General features: G+C 36.8%; 1 protein-coding gene across 5 annotated transcripts in view; it reads right to left on the reverse strand.

The window, feature by feature from the left end:
* Positions 1-24,184, reverse strand: part of LOC121368141 (dedicator of cytokinesis protein 3-like) — a 137,049-nt gene that overhangs the window by 31,499 nt on the left and 81,366 nt on the right. For all 5 annotated transcript variants that reach the window (XM_041492733.1, XM_041492735.1, XM_041492732.1 and 2 more), the window contains 4 exons: positions 11,991-12,089; positions 5,113-5,173; positions 1,886-2,128; positions 882-968 (listed from right to left, as the gene is read on the reverse strand). In XM_041492733.1, the coding sequence (XP_041348667.1) occupies positions 882-968; positions 1,886-2,128; positions 5,113-5,173; positions 11,991-12,089 (490 nt within the window). The remainder of the gene's footprint in view (positions 1-881; positions 969-1,885; positions 2,129-5,112; positions 5,174-11,990; positions 12,090-24,184) is intronic.

Raw genomic sequence — 24,184 nt, forward strand, 5'->3', positions numbered from 1 at the left:
GACCCTATTCTGAACCCGTGGAAACAACAACAGTAAGTTTGGTTAACTTACACACCTGTAACTTTAAGTGTAACACATCTGAATAAAAATGCATTAGTGTGAGAGAAAAAAAAAAGGAAGGAAGGAAATGGTTTATTTAACAATGCACTCAACACATTTTATTGACGGTTATATGGTGTCGGACATATGGTTAAGGACCACACAGATTTTGTGAGGAAACCCGCTGCTGCCACTTCATGGGCTACTCTTTCCGATTAGCAGCAAGGGATCTTTTATTTGCACTTCCCACAGGCAGGACAGCACAAACCATGGCCTTTGTTGAACCAGTTATGGAACACTGGTCGGTGCAAGTGGTTTACACCTACTCATTGAGCCTTGCGGAGCATGCACTCAGGGTTTGGAGTCGGTATCTGGATTAAAAATCCCATGCCTTGACTGGGATCTGAACCCAGTACCTACCAGCCTGTAGACCGATGGCCTAACCACGACGCCACTGAGGCCGGTTGCAAAAAACAAAGTCCAAACAACTAATTTTCGTTTCTCCTATGTTCAAGGGCCATTACTCTGTAAAAAATGGGTAAATCACAATGAAAGTCAAATTTGATCTGTAACAGTACATGATAAAGCTATACACAAAATCTCAGCTCAATATTTTGAGGTATTGTGAAAAAAGGTCCAGAAAACTGTATGTGGGAGCGACAGATGGACGGACTGACTGATGGACAGACGGATGGACAGACAGACAGACAGACAGACAGGATGGAGACGAAACCAATAGTCCCTTCCAGTTGGACTGATAGGGGACTAATAACATTTAAACAAACATCAATATATATGCAAGGCTGGGGGTCGCTATTTAACACAGACAAATAGCAACTTACTAGAATGTCACTCAGCTTCTTGTAGAAGAGTTTCTTTTCATAGACTTCAGCCAGCTCCTTACACAAGGGGATTCCATATTCCCATGCCTGCAAAAGAGAAAAGGTAAGGAATGTGTGTTTAATGACGTCGTAGCACACTGATGAATTGGCTACTATGAAGACTTCATCAAGGTGATATTTGTCATATAAGAAACCTGTCTCCACCACATAAGTTAATCGGCTTGACTGGCAGCAAGAGGTCTTTGATAAGAACTTTCCTTCTGAAAGGATTACACATACATGTAGCAAACAGTTTAAAGTCACTGATGTTAATAGGAAAGTACCGGGTAGTTCCTGAGGTCTGTATGTTTTCCATTTGACATAAAATGCATTATGAGCTACCACAAAGATCAGGATGATGAAAACTATACTTAAGCAAGATGTTTTAAAAAGTTAATATAAAGGTACAAAAAGATGTTATGTAATTGAACATAAATATTTTACACTATCAAATAATTAGGGTATGTGCCTTTAATAAACTTGTTGGAATGGGAAAAAGCCAAGTCAATCCTATGATCCGCTGCACCTTTGACAAGTGTGCTACCACTGAACTACATCCCACCCATTTGAGATTTTTGCCTTTCCACAATTGAAACATTAAATAATTTCAAGATATTTGCCTTTCCACAATCAAAAACATTTGATAACTCTGAGGTAGATTACCTTTCCAAAGTCAAAACAATCGATAACTCTGAGGTAGATTACCTTTCCAAAGTCAAAACAATCGATAACTCTGAGGTAGATTACCTTTCCAAAGTCAAAACAATCGATAACTTTGAGGTAGATTACCTTTCCAAAGTCAAAACAATATATTGATAACTTTGAGGTAGATTACCTTTCCAAAGTCAAAACAATCGATAACTCTGAGGTAGATTACCTTTCCAAAGTCAAAACAATCGATAACTCTGAGGTAGATTACCTTTCCAAAGTCAAAACAATATATTGATAACTTTGAGGTAGATTACCTTTCCAAAGTCAAAACAATCGATAACTTTGAGGTAGAGTGCCTCTTTCCGCTCCCACTGTTTCTGTTTCTTGTATCCAAACTCTGTCTCAAGTTGGTCGTCGTTCCACTGTAGAAGTTGCGCATACAGCTGCAATGTCAGACCGGCCTCAACGAAGTTGTTGGCCTCGCGGTGAAGATTAAACAGTTTGTTGATGTAGCGAATATACATCTCCTCACGATTAATGTTGTCCTTGTAGAAATTCTGAAATCATAACATAAACTGTGGCGGTTAACTTTATAAAAGACAAAATACTTAAAAAGAAACATGTTAATAAATAAATGATTGAATGAATGAATGTTTAACACCTCAGCACACAAAAATCCTTCGGCTATTGGCAGCCTTCATGTTTCAGAAATTGGCCTCAGCAAAAACAAATGCTGAGGCAATAGTAGTCTGTTTCAGCAGATTTTGTTTTAAATGCTTGTTTCACTATATAGAGGATATTTCATGTTTTTTTGTCAAATATGATTTATATCTCACTGAGTGAAGTTTGCAATCACATCTCACGAGTCGCACTTGCGCGATGAGAGTGATATCATTGCAAACTTCACAAGATGAGATATAAATCATATTTGACAAAACACATGAAATTTTCTATTTATTATAGAACTTTTGGCAATTAACCTTTATTTTTAAAATGCCAGCAGTAGAATAGTTCCAGCTTTGTTACAGTGAAGATAACAATTTCTACAGTGACGATAACACATTTTACAGTGAAATGGTGAAATTTTCAGTCTAAAATGTGTTATCGTCACTGAGTGACTGATAACACTTATTTCACTGATATTTTAAGATATTTCACTAAATGTTATATAATAAATAATATTACACTGCTTTTTAAGTCATTGAGCTACAATAATCTACTATTAAACACATACCATAAGCTTTATTGTAGATTAATTTAACACATCATAGCTTTTGGCTGAAACATTCAGCAGAAACAAAATGCTGATGTGAATTAATTTTACTTCTGCATTAACTTTGGCAATACTGAATGCTGTAACCAATTACGACAGCTGCCATTGGAGAACTAAAAATGGCAAATTTCACAAGCTATTGTATCGTCCTTGTCAACTGTTTCACAGATTACTGGTAGTCAGACTTCATAATATCAGTAGTTCTTATTGAACAATTTCTTGACACTATGATATCCTGCATTGCTTGGGAATAAAGAGCCTCCTGCACTTTCAAGCATAATGAATACTCTGACATACAGGCTACTATTTCTTCTGTTAAAACGAAATAATCTGAATGTATTCAAGAATTATATCCACAAACAGGCATTAATTAACACTGTGTGAAACTGTGGATATAAGCACGAAAATAGCTATAAATAAATGTAAATTGTTGGTGTAAGGCCAGATGGCTAAAGGATGAGTCTAGTACAGTGTGCTTAATAAACTGGATATAAACCTGGTCCCCGTTCCACAAAGCAATCTTATCCCTAAGATCACTGTAACTGTACAGCTAACATATGTACTTAAGGTGATCTTAGCGCTAAGATCACTTTGTGGAACGCGGCCCATGTTTATATCCAATTTATTAAGCACATTGTCCTAGACTCATCTTTTAGCCATCTGGCCTTACACCAACAGCTTTCATTTATTTATAGCTATTTTCGTGCTTATATCCAATTAGGTTCAAGTATGCTGTCCTGGGAACACACCTCAGTTATCTGGACTGTCTGTCCAGGACAGTGGGTTAGTGGTTAGTTGTTGGTCATTACACCACCTCCCCAATGAGCTATTTATACTCATTCTACATGTATGTGGAAGGCTGATGATAGGCTAACTGATGAGTAGTCAGAAATGCTATTTCAATAGGTGCCCGTTTAAATTGCTTCTAATCCCCTTCAAATATTTTCAGCTAAGCAATCATTGTTCTTTTATTTTGGCTTTAAACTTTTCTGGACGTGCGTTATTTTTTATTCAATTTGTTTTACTAAATAATTTTATTGCAAATTCTGTCCATTAAAATTTACCCTTCCCCTTCCGCCCCTGAGCCCGATATCCAAAAATTCAGAGGTTGGGTGGAGGAGGGATGGGGACATGCCAGCACCTATGGGATTATGTTAATAGGTTGTCTCTGTATATATGTCTATGGAAGTCTGATGGCTTAACCACTACACCATCGAGGACTGTGGGGACTCTTCACAAGGCCACTCACATCATCATCACACAGATGGTCTGTTCCAGTTAAATACTGCTCCATTTACGATGGACCAGATTTTAAAGGTCAACATTAGATAGTTCTGCAAAATACAGCTCAACACAATAGAATCCGAGTCTGTATCAGTGAACAAGGACGAAAAACAAATTTCACGTAGGAATGAACTCCAGAATTCCAGATTTATATTACTGAGTTAGGACAGTCCCTTTGTAGAGCCATATATATTATATAAAGCCACACCCATCAACCCTCCAACCCCCAACAAGGATGCTACTAAAAGTTAAAGTTTGTTTTGTTTAACGACACCACTAGAGGACACTGATTAATTAATCATTGGCTATTGGCTATCAAACATTTAGTAATTCTCGTAGTCATCAGAGGAAACCCATTACATTTTTCCATTGGCAGGAAGGAATCTTTTATATGCACTTTCCCACAGACAGGAAAGCACATACCACGGCCTTTGACCAGTTGTGGTGCATTGGTTGGAACAAGAAAAACCCAATCAGTTTAATGGCTCCAATGAGGTGGTTCGATCCTGTGACACAAGCACCTCAGGTGAGAGCTCAAACGACTGAGCTAATTCCCGCCCCGATGTTGCATAAAGAAAAAAAAAGAAGAAAAAATGTTTTTATTTAAGTTTAACACAACACATTGTATTTATCAATTTTATGGTTATATGGCATCAGACATATGGTGAAGGACCACACAGATATTGAGAAAGGAAACCCGCTGTCACCACTTCATGGGCTACTCTTTGCGATTAGCAGCAAGTGTTATCTTTTATATGCACCATCCCACAGACAGGGTATTACATACCACAGCCTTTTGATATACCAGTCGTGGTGCACTGGCTGGAATGAGAAATAGCCCAATGGGCCCACCGACAGGGATCGATCCCACATCGACCACGCATTGAGCAAGCGCTGTACCACTGGGCTACGTCTCGTCACCCTGATGTTGCATAAAGAGTGAAGGAGAAAAATAATCCCTATAGAAAACAAAACCAAGCTTACGAGGATGTTAAATGTGCAGTGCATTCTCTTGTCTTCATTGTCTTCACCATCCAAAACTTGCCTACAAAAAAATAAAAAGATAACATTTATATAAAATAATTCATTCATTCATTCATCTTGCAATAATTAAATTTCCATCACACTCATTACAATACAACGTCATCCCATTGGTCCAGACATACATGTAGCAACGTGAGTTTGTTCATTTCTCAATGAATGTAAAAATTACGTCATCAGGGAACGTCATGTTTGATGACGTCATCTTATATGGGCAAGTTGTCTTAATTATGGAGCATTGTTGTTTATGAACCAAAAATAATCTGAAATAAAGTAAGAACTTTTAGTGTTATCATTAGCAAATATGATACAAAGGTAATAACAAGTATTGTCTGTTAATTCTTTTATGTTCATCGGGGTATGAAAAAAAAAAAAAGTCATTTGCAAAGTTATGTGAGAATGGCTCCGCCGATTTACACAGTTTGCAGATGATTTTGTTTTTGTTCATACCCTGATGAACGTAAAAGAAATAACAGACAATCCTTAATTAAATTTGTTAGAATAAGTCACTGGGTGACAATGGTAAATAATAAATGTATATAAACGTAAAGGTAAAAAATATACATATACATGTAGGTAATGATAACAGTTAAGGAATATTAGTAATTAAAAAAATACTTGTATAAGAAATGATTTGGAGAATGGGAAAGCTTAGCTACAAGATAAAGAGTCAAATCACTTATTCACCCATCTTCTAAAAATATAATTTTCACAAGGCTGAATCAGGTTATTATCTAGTATAAACTAAATACATGTACACATGTGGTCAAAAACAAATGACAGTGATGTTTTAAAGACATCCTAACACATCAATAGATATTACAACTTTAGACGTTTAACATGGCATTGGCAGCTGTAATAACATTTGACTTGGTCTAGAAGTGGTTGTTAAACTTGGTGATGGTGACCGGCCTCGGTGGCGCAGTGGTTAAGCCATCGGACTACAGGCTGGTAGGTACAGGGTTCACAACCCGGTACTGGCTCCTAACCAAAGCAAATTCTTAAGGGCTCAATGGGTAGGTGTAAGGCCACTACACCCTCTTCTAACCAGCCTCGGTGGCATTGTAGTTAGGCCATCGGTCTACAGGCTGGTAGGTACTGGGTTCGGATCCAGTAAAGTTAAAATTTGTTTTTATTTAATTCTTATTGTTCACCAATAACAATTTGTTAAATTTGTACCAATATTGCAAACCATAGCAGCATTTTAAAATGAGTGTCATAAAAATAAATGGATGCAAAATTTCTTATGGCTCTTAACAAACTTTTAAACAGAATTTAACTCATTTAATCAGAAACATCTAACACAGAGGTAATGCATAATCTGTATTCCAGTTTTAAGATCTGAAAGCCATTTTGAAAATTAAACACATGTTTTATGTTTAGTTTTTTAAGTGTGCAGCTGTAGAAGAAATAAATGAGTTTTCTCACTAACTCAGCTAGCAGCTGTTAGCTGTATGTCTGATTTTATTAGTCGCACTCTCCATTACCCCTTCACTTCTCCGTCAGTGAAAAGTAAATTAAATAATATGTCTTAGGTAATCCAGTGATAAGTGGAATTTGTCAACATACCAGTAACGTATTCGACATATCAAGCACCCAGTACCGTGCAGTACACTAGTTTCAAATAAATCAGATAAAAGGTTTACTACTGTAAGTAAATTGAATAATATGTCTTAGGTAATCCAGTGATAAGTGGAATTTGTCAACATACCGGTACCGTATTCGACATATCAAGCACCCAGTACCGTGCAGTACACTAGTTTCAAATAAATCAGATAAAAGGTTTACTACTGTAAGTAAATTGAATAATATGTCTTAGGTAATCCAGTGATAAGTGGAATTTGTCAACATGCCGGTACCGTATTCGACATATCAAGCACCCAGTACCGTGCAGTACACTAGTTTCAAATAAATCAGATAAAAGGTTTACTACTGTAAGTAAATTGAATAATATGTCTTAGGTAATCCAGTGATAAGTGGAATTTGTCAACATACCGGTACCGTATTCGACATATCAAGCACCCAGTACCGTGCAGTACACTAGTTTCAAATAAATCAGATAAAAGGTTTACTACTGTAAGTAAATTGAATAATATGTCTTAGGTAATCCAGTGATAAGTGGAATTTGTCAACATACCGGTACCGTATTCGACATATCAAGCACCCAGTACCGTGCAGTACACTAGTTTCAAATAAATCAGATAAAAGGTTTACTACTGTAAGTAAATTGAATAATATGTCTTAGGTAATCCAGTGATAAGTGGAATTTGTCAACATACCGGTACCGTATTCGACATATCAAGCACCCAGTACCGTGCAGTACACTAGTTTCAAATAAATCAGATAAAAGGTTTACTACTCTAAGTAAATTGAATAATATGTCTTAGGTAATCCAGTGATAAGTGGAATTTGTCAACATACCGGTACCGTATTCGACATATCAAGCACCCAGTACCGTGCAGTACACTAGTTTCAAATAAATCAGATAAAAGGTTTACTACTCTAAGTAAATTGAATAATATGTCTTAGGTAATCCAGTGATAAGTGGAATTTGTCAACATACCGGTACCGTATTCGACATATCAAGCACCCAGTACCGTGCAGTACACTAGTTTCAAATAAATCAGATAAAAGGTTTACTACTCTAAGTAAATTGAATAATATGTCTTAGGTAATCCAGTGATAAGTGGAATCTGTCAACATACCGGTACTGTATTCGACATATCAAGCACCCAGTACCGTGCAGTACACTAGTTTCAAATAAATCAGATAAAAGGTTTACTACTGTAAGTAAATTGAATAATATGTCTTAGGTAATCCAGTGATAAGTGGAATTTGTCAACATACCGGTACCGTATTCGACATATCAAGCACCCAGTACCGTGCAGTACACTAGTTTCAAATAAATCAGATAAAAGGTTTACTACTGTACCGTAAATACTTAACATAATGTGCAGCTTATAAAATTGTGCGTGCTATATATATGAACAGTACCTGTGTAAATGTGTACAGAAAGAGTAACTAGTACAGGTTAAAACAGTTTTTCAGGTGTTGTGTTACATGTATATACTCTGGTAAATTATACCTTATGTAAATTACATTAAGTTTTCGCACATTCAAGGTTGGTGGATGGGCAGGACATAGCCCAGTAGTAAAGCACTTGCTTGATGTGCGGTCGGTCTAGGAATGGTGGGCCCATTGGGCTATTTCTCGTTCCAGCCAGTGCACCATGACTGCTATATCAAAAACTGTGGTATGTGTTATCCCATCTGTGGGATGGTGCATATAAAAGATCCCTTGCTACTAATGGAAAACTGTGGCGGATTTCCTCTCTAAGACTATATGTCAAAATAACCAAATGTTTGACATCCAATAGCCGATGATTAATAAATCAATGTGCTCTAGTGGTGTCATTAAACAAACTAAACCTTTTTTTTCAAGGTTGGAGTGCTAATTACCTGTAGGTTTCATTTTCCTTATTTGTATAATGCTTGGGCATGCTTATTGTAGCAGGGTGCTTAATATGTTGAATGCTGTATTTTTATTTTAATGTATTCAAAATTTATTACATCCCTAGATTTTTTTTGGTTTATCATAACACTGAAAACTCAGTTAAATATTTTGACACAATAACATCTTAAAGTTATGTAATATGAAGATAATAAAATGTATCAACAACTGTTTTGGAATGGTGGGAATCAATAAAATATTTATAAACAGAATCTAATCAAAGATAAGGAGAAAATATTAAAATTGATGGTACAGTATATATATATATATATATATATAGATATTTTTTTTTTTTTTTTTTTTAAAAGAAGAAACTTTCCAGTTTGCTTTAACAGACTGAATTGCTACAGTCTTTTGAAACCAGACCACACAGATAGTGTGATGCTCTGGAAACAGGGAGGATGTTTACACCAAACACCACAATATCAAATTCAAAGATCTGCTGACCTCAGCTGTCACCAGGTTTAGAAAGGGATATCAAACAAGTCATGGAAATTAAAAGAAATAAACAGCATGTCACTGAAGGAAGATAATATAACAGCTTGAAGCTAATGATGTTTTCCCTTTAGACCAATTTCTTGACAGGTATTTGAAGATAAATTTCACTGATGACTTAAAAAGTTACACTAAATCAATTTAAATTAGTATTTCCAATGTTAACACTTTTCAATAGAAGTTAAAACTGATTTAGACTATTCTTGGGTCATACAAATTAAAAACCAAATATATTGTGATATATTATAACTAGACTGACATTTAAAAGATGTAAGGAAAACCCACTGGAAAACCCACTGGAAAACCCGTAACAATAATTCATCTATTTTAATGTCAGAAGGCATGGCTTTGGTTCTAACACTGTGACAATAAACTTGTCAGTAAAATATTTATTGTCCGTTATCTTGCAGACACATGGAAGCGAAAAAGTCAGCAAGATGTCCACTAGTGCATTATGGGTTTCCATGGCAGGAGTATATACTGCTACAATGAATGAATTAATGTTTAAACAACACCCCAGCACCAAAATACACATCGGCTATTGGGTGTCAGAGTTACAATATACTGGTATTCTTTTTAAAGTATTCTAGAGTTACTGTTAAAAAATAAATGAAAAGAAATATAAATAAATAAATAAAATATGGAAAAAAGTATTTTATTAAAAACAAAATAAATGACAGCTTAAAAATAAATAGCAATGAGCTAGGTATCCAAAACTGATTTGAACTGGCTCTAAATATTGTTCAGGGTTTTATTTCTCAACGTGCCTGTTACCTACATATTTTCCTCTACTTTGATATTAAATATACTGCTTTAATTCTTTGCCAGTATGTGTCTGGAACAAAGATCACCCATCTGGCATAGGAATCACAGCTTCTTTTACTAGATCACTTCCATGTGTGAAATGTAAGTAAACCTGTCTTTTTAAAACAGGAAGCATATTGCCATCATATCGGAGATGGAATCTGAGAAAAGCTCTTTTACCATGTGAGGATGGAAAACATTTGTAAATGGAGTGCATCCTTATGGATGGGATACTGATTATATCTCATAAATAAATAAAAAAAGAGAGAGAGAGAGAGAGAGAGAGAGAGAGAGAGAGAGAGAGAGAGAGAGAGAGAGAGAGAGAGAGAGAGAGAGAGAGAGAGAGAGAGACAGAGAGAGAGAGAGAGAGAGACAGAGACAGAGAGACAGACAGAGACAGACAGACAGACAGACAGACACAGAGATAGACAGAGAGAGAGACAGAGAGACAGAGAGAGAGAGAGACAGACAGACAGACAAAAAGCATTAGTATGCAAATGAACTTCAACAACCGGAAAGGTATTTATTTAAGACTGCTGGACATAAATTAATGTGTGCTGTATGCATGTATATTATATACAGGTATATGTATAAGTAAATAAGGTGAAAACTAAACGACAGCCAGAGCTAATTACTGGTAATGATCGGGTCATTACATGTAAATTTTCATAACAGGTCACAGCGTGAAACAGTGCTATGGAAATTCAGTCTCTCAAGACTTGTAAACGGATGAGGCAACAAAAAAAAAAACGGAAGCAAAAAAATAATTATTGCAACTTCCTCTCAGCTGTCCAATAATTGCATCTGCTTGTTACATCCTATATCACTCTACTCTGAAATGTCTACTAACTGCACTGGCTTGTCACATTAGAATTTAGATCTCAGTTTACCACAGAATATGTACATATCTACCAGCAACACACCTGTCTACAAACATCATGGTCTTAATAGGTGTTCTTTTAAATAAAGTAAAATTTCACAACACATACTAGTAATCTGAGATTTTATCCTTTAATATACTTATATTATGTGTCTACTCAGGTGCAAGTGCAGATCCAGGGAATTGCTAAGGGGTGTGTGCTTTCCCTTTTTAATAAAAGCTTGTTCAAACACCTCTTAACACCCCTGTCCTATGTTTAAATCTCCAATGTTTAATTTCTTTATAATATATATTATCAGGGTTCGAAACTTACCAAAAAATATGGTGGCCCCAAAAAATAATGCATGTTGGCAAATTATGGTACAAGCAAACCACGAGCAAGATTTTAATGTGCAATACAAATATTAATAGTGGCCCATATGATATAGCTCTAAAGAAGATAATATTATTTGGGCGACTAACGCCATTATTTTTTTTATATTTAAGTCACCCAAACAGGATATTGGTCGCATTTGGTAACCTAACCACAGGCAGTTTCGAGCCCTGATTATATAACAAATGTATTATATAATCTTCAGACTATTAAAACTTTGAACTATAGAGTGGTCTCCCACATTTATGACATTCACTACCAATGTGACCATCTCCATTCCATTGGGGGGGGGGGGGGGGGAGAGAGAGAAAGAGAGAGAGAAAGAGAGAGAGAGAGAGAGAAAGAGAGAGAGAGAGAGAGAGAGAGAGAGAGAGAGAGAGAGAGAGAGAGAGAGAGAGAGAGAGAGAGAGAGAGAGAGAGAGAGAGAGAAAGAGAGGGAGGTGACAACAGAGAATGGGTAAGGTTAACGGTATATAACCCAGGCAGGGATGCAAGATTTCTGAAAGAGGGAGGTCCAAATGTGCCGACTGGTCTCTCCTTTTACACAGAACAGTTAATATAGTCATGTTTCCCCTTAAGGGTTATGGTCGGTTTTCAAAGAAGGGGGGGGGGGGGTCCGGACCCCTGGACCCCCTCCCCCTTGATCCGCTACTGTAACCGCATACCAAATTGTGATCATGCAATTTATATAGAGAGGATCTTCATAGCAAAGAATAATGCACAATCTGGATCTGTGATTAATAATAAAATTATTCTTACCTGTAGTCAAGTAGCTTGTCCAGCAGACTGGTGACCGACACCACAAATCTCTTTCCATCCTCCCGCAGAGATGGCTCCGTCTGCACCTTGTCCAGCAATCTGGAGAAAAACTTCATTGTGATAAAACAGTGCTGTCATACAAAACACAAATCAAATGTCTCCTACATCCATTTCAGGGGTTCCTTTTTCTTGAAGAATTTCTCAACTTTCTCATTCAAATGTATCTTGTGTACATTTGTTTAAAAACAATAACAGTATCTGATTATAGACCTTTTCAAGTTAGTATCTGTCAATCCAGGCCAGGCACATGTAGCACATTTTTAAAATACCATGTAAAAGTAGTACTCTGTACAAAAATGTAGTAAATTCAAGAATACTGATTCTGATTTCCAAGTAAATAGTCTTAACACAACTGTCAGTCTTCTTGAATTGAAGATTATTATATATTTCAGTTATTAAGCTGTCAATGTCTATTTCACTGTCATCGCTTTTACAACAACAAAAGGTATATTGCAATTTTTTTTATACTTGTATTTTTAAAAAAGAAAAAACAATTAAGTTGGAATATAATTTTTCAGGTATTGATAAATATATTACAGAAAATAATCATGTTTATATATAAAAAATAATAATAATTAAAAAAATGTTCTCCAGCTTTTCTTTGTCTTTCAACAGTTCGAAAATGGAAAAATATGTTTTATCTCTGAAATGCAACTTGTCATCGATATTCCTATTCAAAGAACAGTGGCATCCTGGGAATTTTACACAGAAAATTGCGATTTCCTTCTTTTTTTCCCCTAAGATCTGTAAGGTCATGAAACACAGAGATCAATAAACCTTTTTATCCATGTTATTTTCAGTGTACGGCTTAAACTCATCGACAATAATTCCAACCCGTGGTATAATCACAGAAATCAGACAACTCCATCAACTCGGAAACGTTAATTCCATCAATAGCACTCTTCTATTTTTTGTTTAGATACTTAAAAAAAAAAAAAAAATAAATCTAAAACCTGTGATCTTTTAAAACGTTTACACACAAAAAAACATGATTTATCTTTTCTCTTCCTAATCCCAGCTTTTCAAAATACAGTCACTTGAATATATGCATTTCTTTCAAATCAATACACTAAAGAATGTCTTTTTGATGAAGTTTTGAAATCACAATCATTCTGTATAAGAAGTATAACTTATATTTCCATTCAGGTTTTCAAAATTCACTATAAAATTATAGATTATGTATGTGTATTTCTTTCCAACACAGGACACAATGAAAAAAACAATGTATACTTCCACAAGATGAAAACTCCTTTATAGATAGTAGATCAATGTTTCACATTTTCCTCACAATCCACAATTCTAAATTTGTTTTCTCTGTCTCAAATATTCATAATCCAACATGAAACATCTCCATCACAATTAATTTGTTTTGTTTTGTTTCGGTTCTGTAGCTAGTATTTTGAACCCTGCAGCAGACACAGTTTTTATCTTTCAGTGAAAGTCAAACAGCCAGGTGCCATGTCTACCAGTTATATGCTCAATGGGCAGATAATTAGCACATGATAAGCTGTCATACTGAAGAGTATCTGTGAGATGAAATGAGCCGGATCCCAGGCCAAGAGAAGCCAACAGCCTCCCAGTGTTTCACACTTGCAGTGTCTCTGTGAACCATTGGCTTCTCCTTGCATAACGGAGGGAGGGGGAGCTAACCAGTCCCAGCCCACCACCGCTGGGTTTCCTGCCTGGGGGATAATCTTACAACACAAACCAACTCGACAAATATTTTCTCTGGAGGAGGATCTCAGGGTGTTGTCAAAGCTTGTGGGATGGAGAATTTGTGCTCTATTTTTTATAAACAGACAAAAAGTTGCTTGTGGGTTTTTTTATGGGGTAACAAAACAAAGTTTGAAAACTTTTTTTAAAAGAATAATTAAAATTAGTTTTTGTAATCTAGCTGCAAGTTTAAATAATTTATAATTAATTTAATCATTACTGAGAGAGAGAGAGAGAGAGAGAGAGAGAGAGAGAGAGAGAGAGAGAGAGAGAGAGAGAGAGAGAGAGAGAGAGAGAGAGAGAGAGAGAGAGAGAGAGAGAGAGAGAGAGAGAGAGAAAGAGGAGGGAGACAGAGAGGGAGAGTCAGAGGGGAAAGAGAGACAGACGTGTAGAGAGAAAGAATAGGTTTTGTTTAGTTTTTTTGCTTTGATCACTTTGGGGGGGGGGGAGGGGGGGAGTCCCTTGCACTTTAATTTCTTATTTAATATGTAATACATTTTGTATAAGCTCAATATGGATGGATGAATAAGTGGATGAATGGACAGATGGACAAGATGGATGGCTGGACGGATGGATGAATGAATGGATGGATGGATGAATGAATGAATGTTTAACGACACCCCAGCATAAAAAAACACATTGGCAATTGGGTGTTAATTAAAGGGAGTGGTAAAGCACCCGCTCAATGCGCAGTCGGTCTAGGATCGATCCCCGTCGGTGGGCTCATTGGGCTATTTCTCGTTCCAGCCAGTACACCACGACTGGTATATCAAAGGTCATGGTATGTACTACCCTGTCTGTGGGATAGTGCATATAAAAGATCCCTTGCTGCTAATAAAAAAGAGTAGCCCATGAAGTGGCAACAGCAGGTTTCTTCTCTCAATATATGTGTGGTCCTTAATCATATGTCTGACGCCATAGAACCGTAAATAAAATGTGTTGAATGCATCGTTAAACAAAATATTTCCTTCCTTCCTTCCTTCCTTAATTAAAGGTAAGTATATGAATGCTAGATTAGACTGCTAATATTTACAGGATGGTATCTGATTGGATTTGTGAGAAGAAAAAAAAGTATTACCTTCTGGCTGTTTATTATCTAAAATGATTTCTATAGCAGCATAAATCCACTCTACCCAACAACCAACACACCTTAGCTCGTCAACAATACAAAGGCAGACAAATTACACCACACTCCAATCTCCTTCCAGCCAAGATCAACATTAACAAAACACGAACTTGAAATTTCACTTCTAAAGTCAGCTCATGTGTGTACCCAATCAAGATTCCCATTTCGTATTTCAGCTCACAATTAAACTGTTCCTTTCATGACATCAGCTTCATCTGGTGTCTAATATCCACCCGTGCGAGACCTTTTCACTGAAAACCATTTTCATTCTCCTCCATCTTAAAGAGACAGTGAAAGCAAATAACATCTACTTGAAATAACTCAACAGAAAATTGTTGGGTTTCCGATGACCCCAAAATGGGGTCAAATAAAATCAAAAGCATGCACAATTTCCACAAATATATTATCTTGTGTCCGTGAGTGTGCGTCAAAGTTATAAAAATATTTTTATTTAGAAGACAGAAAGGACTTTGTTTGAGAGAAACTGAGAGAAATTGAGAGAAACTGTGCTTTTCAAAATTCTAAGTCAGAAATCCTGGGAGGAAAACTAAATTGAGGAAGAAATAACAGCCTGTTTGATCGTAGCACAGCACATTATTTAATCAGTGTCTATCATAAAATATCTGAGAAACTTGATCATATAAAAAAAAAAAGAGATTCATTATCACAACACAGACTATATAGTTGAATGTTTAGCATCAAGGAATATTTTATACTGACTCCCCCTCCCACCCACACACACACAGCCATGGATCCATCCACCCTCGCAATACATCCACCTACCCTATCCATCTATGTGTCAGTCTGTCCATCCATCCATCCATCCATCCATCCATCGACCCAAATCCATCCATCGATCCATTCATCCAGCCAACCAAAACCCACTCGTCCATTTATCCATCCATCAACCCATACACCCACCCATCCATTTATCTATCTGTCCGTCTGATGGTCCATCCATCTGTCCATACGTTCGTCCGTCCATCCATCCATCTTTTTGTATTATACACATTTTTCAAATTGAGCTCATACAAAATGTATTACATAAGAAAGTTATTTTAATACACAACTCACAAATACTGCACATAGTAATTAATGCAAATACACTAGATGACATTATTTCCATGACACTGTATTAAAGTATAAGTGAAGGGATGTCAGCTGGGTGGGTGGGCAAAAGCAAATTCACACACGCACATGCACACGCATACGCACACGCACGCACACACACCTCTTAAACCAACCAATTCAAAAGTGTGTTGCCAGATGACTTACTGGAGCTGTCTGTGATTTAGAACCACACACTCTAAAACTATTTTGTCTTCGGATTTGTCAACAGCCTGTCTCCTACACAAGCTGCTTAAAAAACACCAACTTAATTACATCTAGAAAATGATTGAAGAGGACAGTCTGGTCAGCAAAGTCCATTAGGGCTACAATCAACACCACATGTGCCGCCAGTGGCACCAGTGGTCAGTCCCGCGAGAATCATGGGAAAACTGTCCACCCTCGACATAAACCAAACATTTATGGTCTACGTGTCAAAACAGAAAACAAATTCTTGGCCAAACATTTAGTCAGCGCCATGACAAGGGCCATTTGACCTGCTGATGGCTAGAGAAACAAGGGAGGGGTCTTGGCAAGCCCAGTTGGTCTTGTCAGAGTGTGTTGTGTCAATCATACGGATCTGTAACCGGTAAACTGAAAGCCGAACCTGAATTCCAATCACTGGACCAGAGTATATAGAGCTATTTATAATATATATATACAATGTATATACCACCATCTCTCAGGGCACATTCTTTGAACTTTCACATTGATTAGGGACCAGGATTAAAACTAATTGTTGCACTTCCTGTAATGTTTACAGGAGATGAAAGGAAATTTAATACAAATTGGTCAACTTTTTGTTTTAATTGTAGAGATATACAAGAGATCCACACCTGTTACTGCCGATACAGTTTCAGATGACCATAGGGCTATTAGTGTATTTTTTATTCTGGCCATCAGTGGGTAAATTCCAAACATGAATAATAGCCTATAAAAAGTTTGTTTTGTTTAATGAAACCACTAGAGCACATTGATTTAATCATTGGCTGTTGGATGTCAAACATATGGTCATTTTGACACAGTCATAGAGAGGAAACCCGCTATATTTTTCCATTAGTAGCAAGGGATCTATTATATGCACCATCCCATAGGCAGGACAGCATATACCACGGCCTTTGATATACCAGTCGTGGTGCACTGGCTGCTCAATGGGTAAGTGTAAACCACTTACACCGACCACTGATCCATAACTGGTTCAACAAAGGCCATGGTTTGTGCTATCCTGCCTGTGGGAAGCGCAAATAAAAGATCCCTTGCTGCCTGTCATAAAAGAGTAGCCTATGTGGCGACAGTGGGTTTCCTCTAAAAAAAACAGTGTCAGAATGACCATATATTTGACGTCCAATAGCCGATGATAAGATACAAAATTAATGTGCTCTAGTGGCGTCGTTAAATAAAACAAACTTTTTACTTTTGGTACACTGGCTGGAACAAGAAATAGCCTAATGGACACACCGACAGGGATCGATCCCAAACCGACCGTGCATCAAGCAAGCGCTTTACCAGTGGGCTACGTCCCGCCCCATCATATTGATTAGGGACAGGGATTAAAAATAATTGCTCCACTTCCTGTAATGTTTACAGGAGATGAAAGGAAATTTAATACAAATTGGTCAACTTTTTGTTTTAATTGTAGAGATATACAAGAGATCCACACCTGTTACTGCCGATACAGTTTCAGATGACCATAGGGCTACTAGTGTATTTTCTATTCTGGCCATCAGTGGGTAAATTCCAAACATGAATAACAGCAGCAAACTCAGGAATGTCCCTTTAATAGGAGCAATACAGTACTGTATACACCATATCATTCAAAGACAGATGGCTGCTATACAAAAATTAGCTGCCATTCACTAAGTTTTGATTAGGATCAGGATTTTGCTCAGTCAATTGAGTGCTTGCTTGAGGTGCTTGCATCGCAGGTTCAAAAAACCTTAGTGGATCCATTAAACTGATTGAGTGGGTTTTTTTTCATTCCAACCAGTGTACCACAATTGGTTAAAGGCCGTGGTATGTGCTTTCCTGGCTGTTAGAAAGTACATATAAAAGACCGCTTGCTACATTAGGGAAAAATGTAGCAGGTTCCCTCTGACGACTACGAGTCAGAATTACCAAATGTTTGACATCCAGTAGTCGATGATTAATTAATCAATGTGCTCAAGTGGTGTCATTACACAAAACAAATTTAAAATTTTGATTTTCATCCTTTTATTGTGAAATCTGGTTACCGGTAAGCCTGCAGAAACTAGAGACAATTGTTTGTTTTTTTGTTTTTTTGTCCTTACTCTATATCAATAAAGATAAAAATCTGGCTTTTGCTCCCCCTCTAGCGACTACTCCCCCCCCATTAGAGACTGTGTCTCTCCCCCACCCCCCAGATATGGGCCTGCTGCCTGTTCCTGGCAGTTATTTTTGGACTTGGTTTCCCACATCATATAATTTCTGTCCAAATAACGAGAGTTTGACAGCAGCAAAAGACTGTAACTGGATTAAGAACCCCACCCACACTTGCTTCATGTGCAGCTTTACAAATACTCAGGCTGTTGAGAGCTATACAAAGAGCTCCCCAGTCAGTGTTTTCCAAACACCCCTGTTAGTTGGAACTGCTGCTGTGTATCCCACTCAACCCTCTGGGGTTCTGGAGATTTGGAAAATGGAGAACAATGAAGTTCTAACCTGGAGAGGACAGGCATGTTTGTTTAATAACAGCTAAACAAACTGTTTTAATCTATGATTATTAGATCATTAGGTGTGAAACATATGGTAATTAGTATTAATTACTTCCCTTAGTCTAGCATGAGAGAAGAGTTAAAAAGTTAAAAGTTAAAGTTTGTTTTGTTTAAAAACACTAATTGGTTTATTCATCATCTGCTATTGGATATTGTGTGCTAATGTTTGGGGGGAGTCATTGCTGATTTTCTTCTTCATATATATATATATATATATATATATATATATATATATATATATATATATATATATATATATACACACACAATGTATATATATATATTTTTTTTTTTTTTTTTTTTTTTTTATACATACAAAACGATTGGAACCTGGTTTGGGTTACTATAAACATTAGAACTACAACAAACACCTTGTTTATACAGACACTGATATTTTCTAAACAAGTAAATATCTTTAACATGTAATTTTAGTCATCAAAAAGGATCTGTTAGTCGTAAACATGTCACAATGAAACCAAACTCAGAACAGTCCCTATAAAGATGTTACAAGTAATCCATTGGTTGAGGACAGAATATGCAAAAAGTAAAATGCTAGAGCTGGGCAGTACACCACATATACCGTTCGATATCAGTATCATGTCAATACTGATTTACCGTACAGAGCAAATTTCAAAATACCATAATTTCTGTATTGAAAAAATGTTTCCTGCCATTTAGTAAAGCACTAACAATATACTTGATGAATGCAAACGGCTGAAAAGAAGAACAAATGGGCATCATTCCTCCTCAGAATCGACAGAAATACAGTTGAGCCTTAAAGGCATATTGTCACAGACCACTGACCTATTTAATTATGTTCTAACAAAGTATTACCTGAACAAATATAATTTGATTTGTCCCTAAATGTACTTTATTCAACCATCTTCATAACCACCAATACTCCATTTATTAATGATATTTTGTAAAAATAAATGAATTATAGCAATGGTCCATAATTCAAAAACTAAAATTGCCGAGAGGGTTGACATGGATTTCATTCCATCATGGTTCAGTTAAGGTGAGGCAATAGCTAGATTTGGTTTCCAACAATTAATGTAATTTGTATTTATTATCCATTTTTAGAGAAATAAGTTACTTAAATCCGTGACAGTATGCTTTTTAACTCGGGCATACATTTATACTGCTCAGTATCGGTAATGTGTCAATAACAAATACTGTACCGATACTAAGGTAAATCACCCCAAAAATACTGATACAGATACCGAACCTGTAATTTCAATACCGCCCAGTACTATAAAATGCACTACATGCTATTGTTTCAATATCACAAATTAAACAGAGTCAGGTATTCAAGTACTTTCAATCCCAGACAATCTGCTGGGTTTTCCTGCACTGCTTTCAGTGTGAGAAGTGTTTGAAAAAGTAGAGAAAAACCTACAATTCTAACCAGATGCTTCCTGTTAGTGTTGCAAAGCAAATAGGTTCCGTCAACAGCACCTTGAGTGGCTGTAATATTCAGGTTAATTTCCAGGTCTCTGTTTTCCCCATGAACTCAGCCACACAGTGCCGAGATTACAACACATCCAACTACTCCTCTGTCAAGTGCTGGGATTTAACTACCATTAACCCCTGGCCCATGTTCTTTCCATTTTTCTGGATTTAGAGGATTAACTACAAAGTCACATAAAGTTTGGTTAGACTTGTTATAATTTGCAAGTTTTAAATGAAAGTCGTATGGGATTTACTATCCAGCATTCACCAACAACATTTAACAGGAAATGGATTTTTTTTCTTCTTCTTTTTGAGGATTCTGTTGGAACTGTAAAATCAGTTGATACAGATATTTTAGGATTCCATCTTATTATCTTATGCTTCCTACCCAAAATCTGGGACTTGTGGAAGTAAGGAATCCTGCTAAACTTGCAGCCTGGTTAATAATGGGGGGGAGGGGGGTATATTTATTTACAACCACCTCTGCACATTTAAAACATCCTTGTTTCACAGAGAGAAGAAACCTTAGGCCACATATGTTACTCCTACCATAAAAGCAGCAAGGTATCTTTTATAATATGCATATTGCCACAAACAGGATGGTACATACCACAGCCTTTGATGTAACAATTGTGGGGCACAAGTTTGGATAGTCAAACACAATTCTATCAATGGTAATTGATCCTATGACCCACTGCACCTCAGTTGAGCACCCTTCTACTGAGCTACATCCCACCCTCTAATAATAGAGTCTTTAACTGATTAAATATGTATGGGTCACAATACACATGTACCGGCCCCGGTGGCGTCATAGTTAGGCCATCGGTCTACAGGCTGGTAGGTACTGGGTTCGGATCCCAGTCGAGGCATGGGATTTTTAATCCAGATACCGACTCCAAACCCTGAGTGAGTGCTCCGCAAGGCTCAATGGATAGGTGTAAACCACTTACACCGACCAGTGATCCATAACTGGTTCAACAAAGGCCATGGTTTGTGCTATCCTGCCTGTAGGAAGTGCAAATAAAAGATCCCTTGCTGCTAATCGGAAAGAGTAGCCCATGTAGTGGCGACAGCGGGTTTCTTCTCAAAATATGTGTGGTCCTTAACCATATGTCTGACGCCATATAACCGTAAATAAAATGTGTTGAGTGTGTCGTTAAATAAAACATTTCTTTCTTTCAATACACATGTAGTAGTGTTTTTGAATAAAATCATCCTACTAGTGATAGCTAGTATAATTTCACTTATTAGCTAGTATAATTTCACTTATTAGGTAGAGAAATAAATTTTCTGTATCCATGTTCAAAGTTTAATGACACTCTTTCCATATACCACAAAAATCTTTTATGTACATCACTTAAGATAGTTTTGCAAACCAAGTTAGGGTTAGACCTATGTGATGATGGGGACATCTCTATATTAACAGTTGATATTTCCACAGTGATGCCTAATAACGCTGATGGATCTCCCATGGTGCCCAACATCAAAGTCTGAATTGCCTCATTAGCCCTGCCGGCTTGAACAATTTCAAACAGGAAGGAGGATATTTTGAAATACGATGATAGACTTCCTCATAACACACTGGAGGCTATAATATGAAATGATTTCAAGATAACTCTTAAGTGATTGTTTGGAAACTATTATAAAGATGTTCATTTACAGGAAGTGTAAATGGATTTCATGTAAATCCTGGCAGCATAAAAAGAAACTTAAAGGAAGTAAACAGCTAAATTTATGGCTTTCAAAGTAAGGGGTTAATAATATGGATACTATGATAGGAATTAGGCAGGGCTAAAAAAAATTGCTGTTGTTGTTGGGTTTTGGTTTTGGTTTTGGGGGGAGTTTTGGTTTTGGTTTTGGGGGGAGTTTTGGTTTTGATTTTGTTGTTTCAGAAGTGTTTTGTTATTGTTTGTTTTGTGATACAAAATATATAATTGATCCAATTCTTTTTTAAATGAATTAATTAAAATTGTTATTTCATTCATTTTTTTAAACATGCATTGGAAAGGAAAGGAAAGAAAAGAAAGAAAGAAATGTTTTATTTAACGACGCACTCAACACATTTTATTTACGGTTATATGGCTTCACACATATGGTTAAGGACCACACAGATTTTGAGAGGAAACCCGTTGTCGCCACTACATGGGCTACTCTTTCCGATTAGCAGCAAGGGATCTTTTATTTGCACTTCCCACAGGCAGGATAGCACAAACCATGGCCTTTGTTGAACCAGTTATGGATCACTGGTCGGTGAAAGTGGTTTACACCTACCCATTGAGCCTTGCAGAACACTCACTCAGGGTTTGGAGTCGGTATCTGGATTAAAAATTCCATGCCTCGACTGGGATCCGAACCTAGTACCTACCAGCCTGTAGACTGATGGCCTAACCATGACACCACCGAGGCCGGTTGGAAAGGAACAGAAAGGCATAATAATCAGCAAGGAATCTTTTATATACATATTCACAGTCAGGACAGAATATACCATGGCCTTTGATGTACCAGGCATGGAGCATTAGATGGGGCAGGGAAAAACCCTGATAGGTCCACCAAGAATAATCAATCCTATGGGCAATGGGCAACTATATTTACGTGCCCCTATCCACTAGGGTTCAGGCACGCCCGCCCCGGATCTAGCCTCTGACTTCGCCAGTGACCACTTCCGGGGCGGGTAATCAATCCTATGACAGATGCTGATGGGTTAGTATGAGAAGAAACCTATTACAGCAATACAGACTATTCTTGACAATCAGGTCTGTTCTAGAATTGTGGGATCTAGCTCAGTCAGTAGGCACTTCAGGCACATGTGCTGGAATTTTACGGTGGGAGGGGCTCCTAAACTGGGGCGGGGTCGAGTCATGCTCCTCCTAAAAAAAAATTTTTTTTTTTAATTTGCTTGAGCAATTAAGACTAAATATCAGAATTACCAAATGTTTAACAACCAATAACCAATTATTAAATAAACAGTATGCTCTAGTAATGTTGGTTAACTAAGTAAAAACTTTAACTGGTCTAGATTTTTTTTTAATACACCTACAACTCATAATTTTTATTTTTATTTAAACCAATTATGCACAATGGAAAAGACAGCAGACCTGCAAGGCATAACATAATTAAAGGCCTTTCATGTGTATCTTTTGTAAGTACAGGACAACACATACCACAGCATTTGCTGTGTCAGTCATGGTGCACTATTAACATATGCAACAGCACTCTGTCACCCAGTCAGGTATACCAGTACAGACTATATATAGAGTCCCCATTTAAAGTCTGGCAGACGGCCAACAAAACTGGCTTCTGTAATTTGTCAGTTTTGTAAACCTTTTTTTGATTGGTGGCATCATAAAGTATAACACTGTTATTGTTCCAAGATATCTCCAGGCAGTGTTTCCAGCATTATCACAATGATCTGCATTAACAGGAGCCTCTTCTATCAGCTTCTATCAGCTCTGTATCACAGTGAACCACAAACTATTCCCATGTGGCTATCTTTATTTACTTACAATGATCTTTTGTTTATTGGTAAGAAACTGGTGAAATGTTCTTAAGAAAACTAAACCACATACCAGAACACAGGCTACATATTACTTGGATAAGCAGATATACAGGATTAGATATATAGGCTTCCACTGTTGGAATGTGTGCTGTGAATTTTGATTACAATGAGACTTTTATTTAGTACAGTTATAATAATTGAAGAAAGATAATTTTCAAAAAAGCTTGGACAAGGGTAGCTTTCTTCATGTTCTATCGCACCCATTATAGGGCTGATTGGAGAGTGGGCTTCGGGGAACATTTTCACTACGCAAGTTTGAGAGATTGCTACAAATTTTAAAACATTAAACAATAGTTGCTAATCAATTTTAAATTCACTAGAAATATCGCTAATCAAGATTTTGAAAACAAAATGTTCCCTAGGTTTTTTTGTTCACTGCTTTTTGAGGTTATTTTTCTGTGGGCTTTGGGATATGTTGTAGGTTGGGAGAGGCATATTTAAGTCAATT

The sequence above is a fragment of the Gigantopelta aegis genome, chromosome 3, assembly GCF_016097555.1.
Source record: "Gigantopelta aegis isolate Gae_Host chromosome 3, Gae_host_genome, whole genome shotgun sequence".
NCBI classification, from domain to species: domain Eukaryota; kingdom Metazoa; phylum Mollusca; class Gastropoda; order Neomphalida; family Peltospiridae; genus Gigantopelta; species Gigantopelta aegis.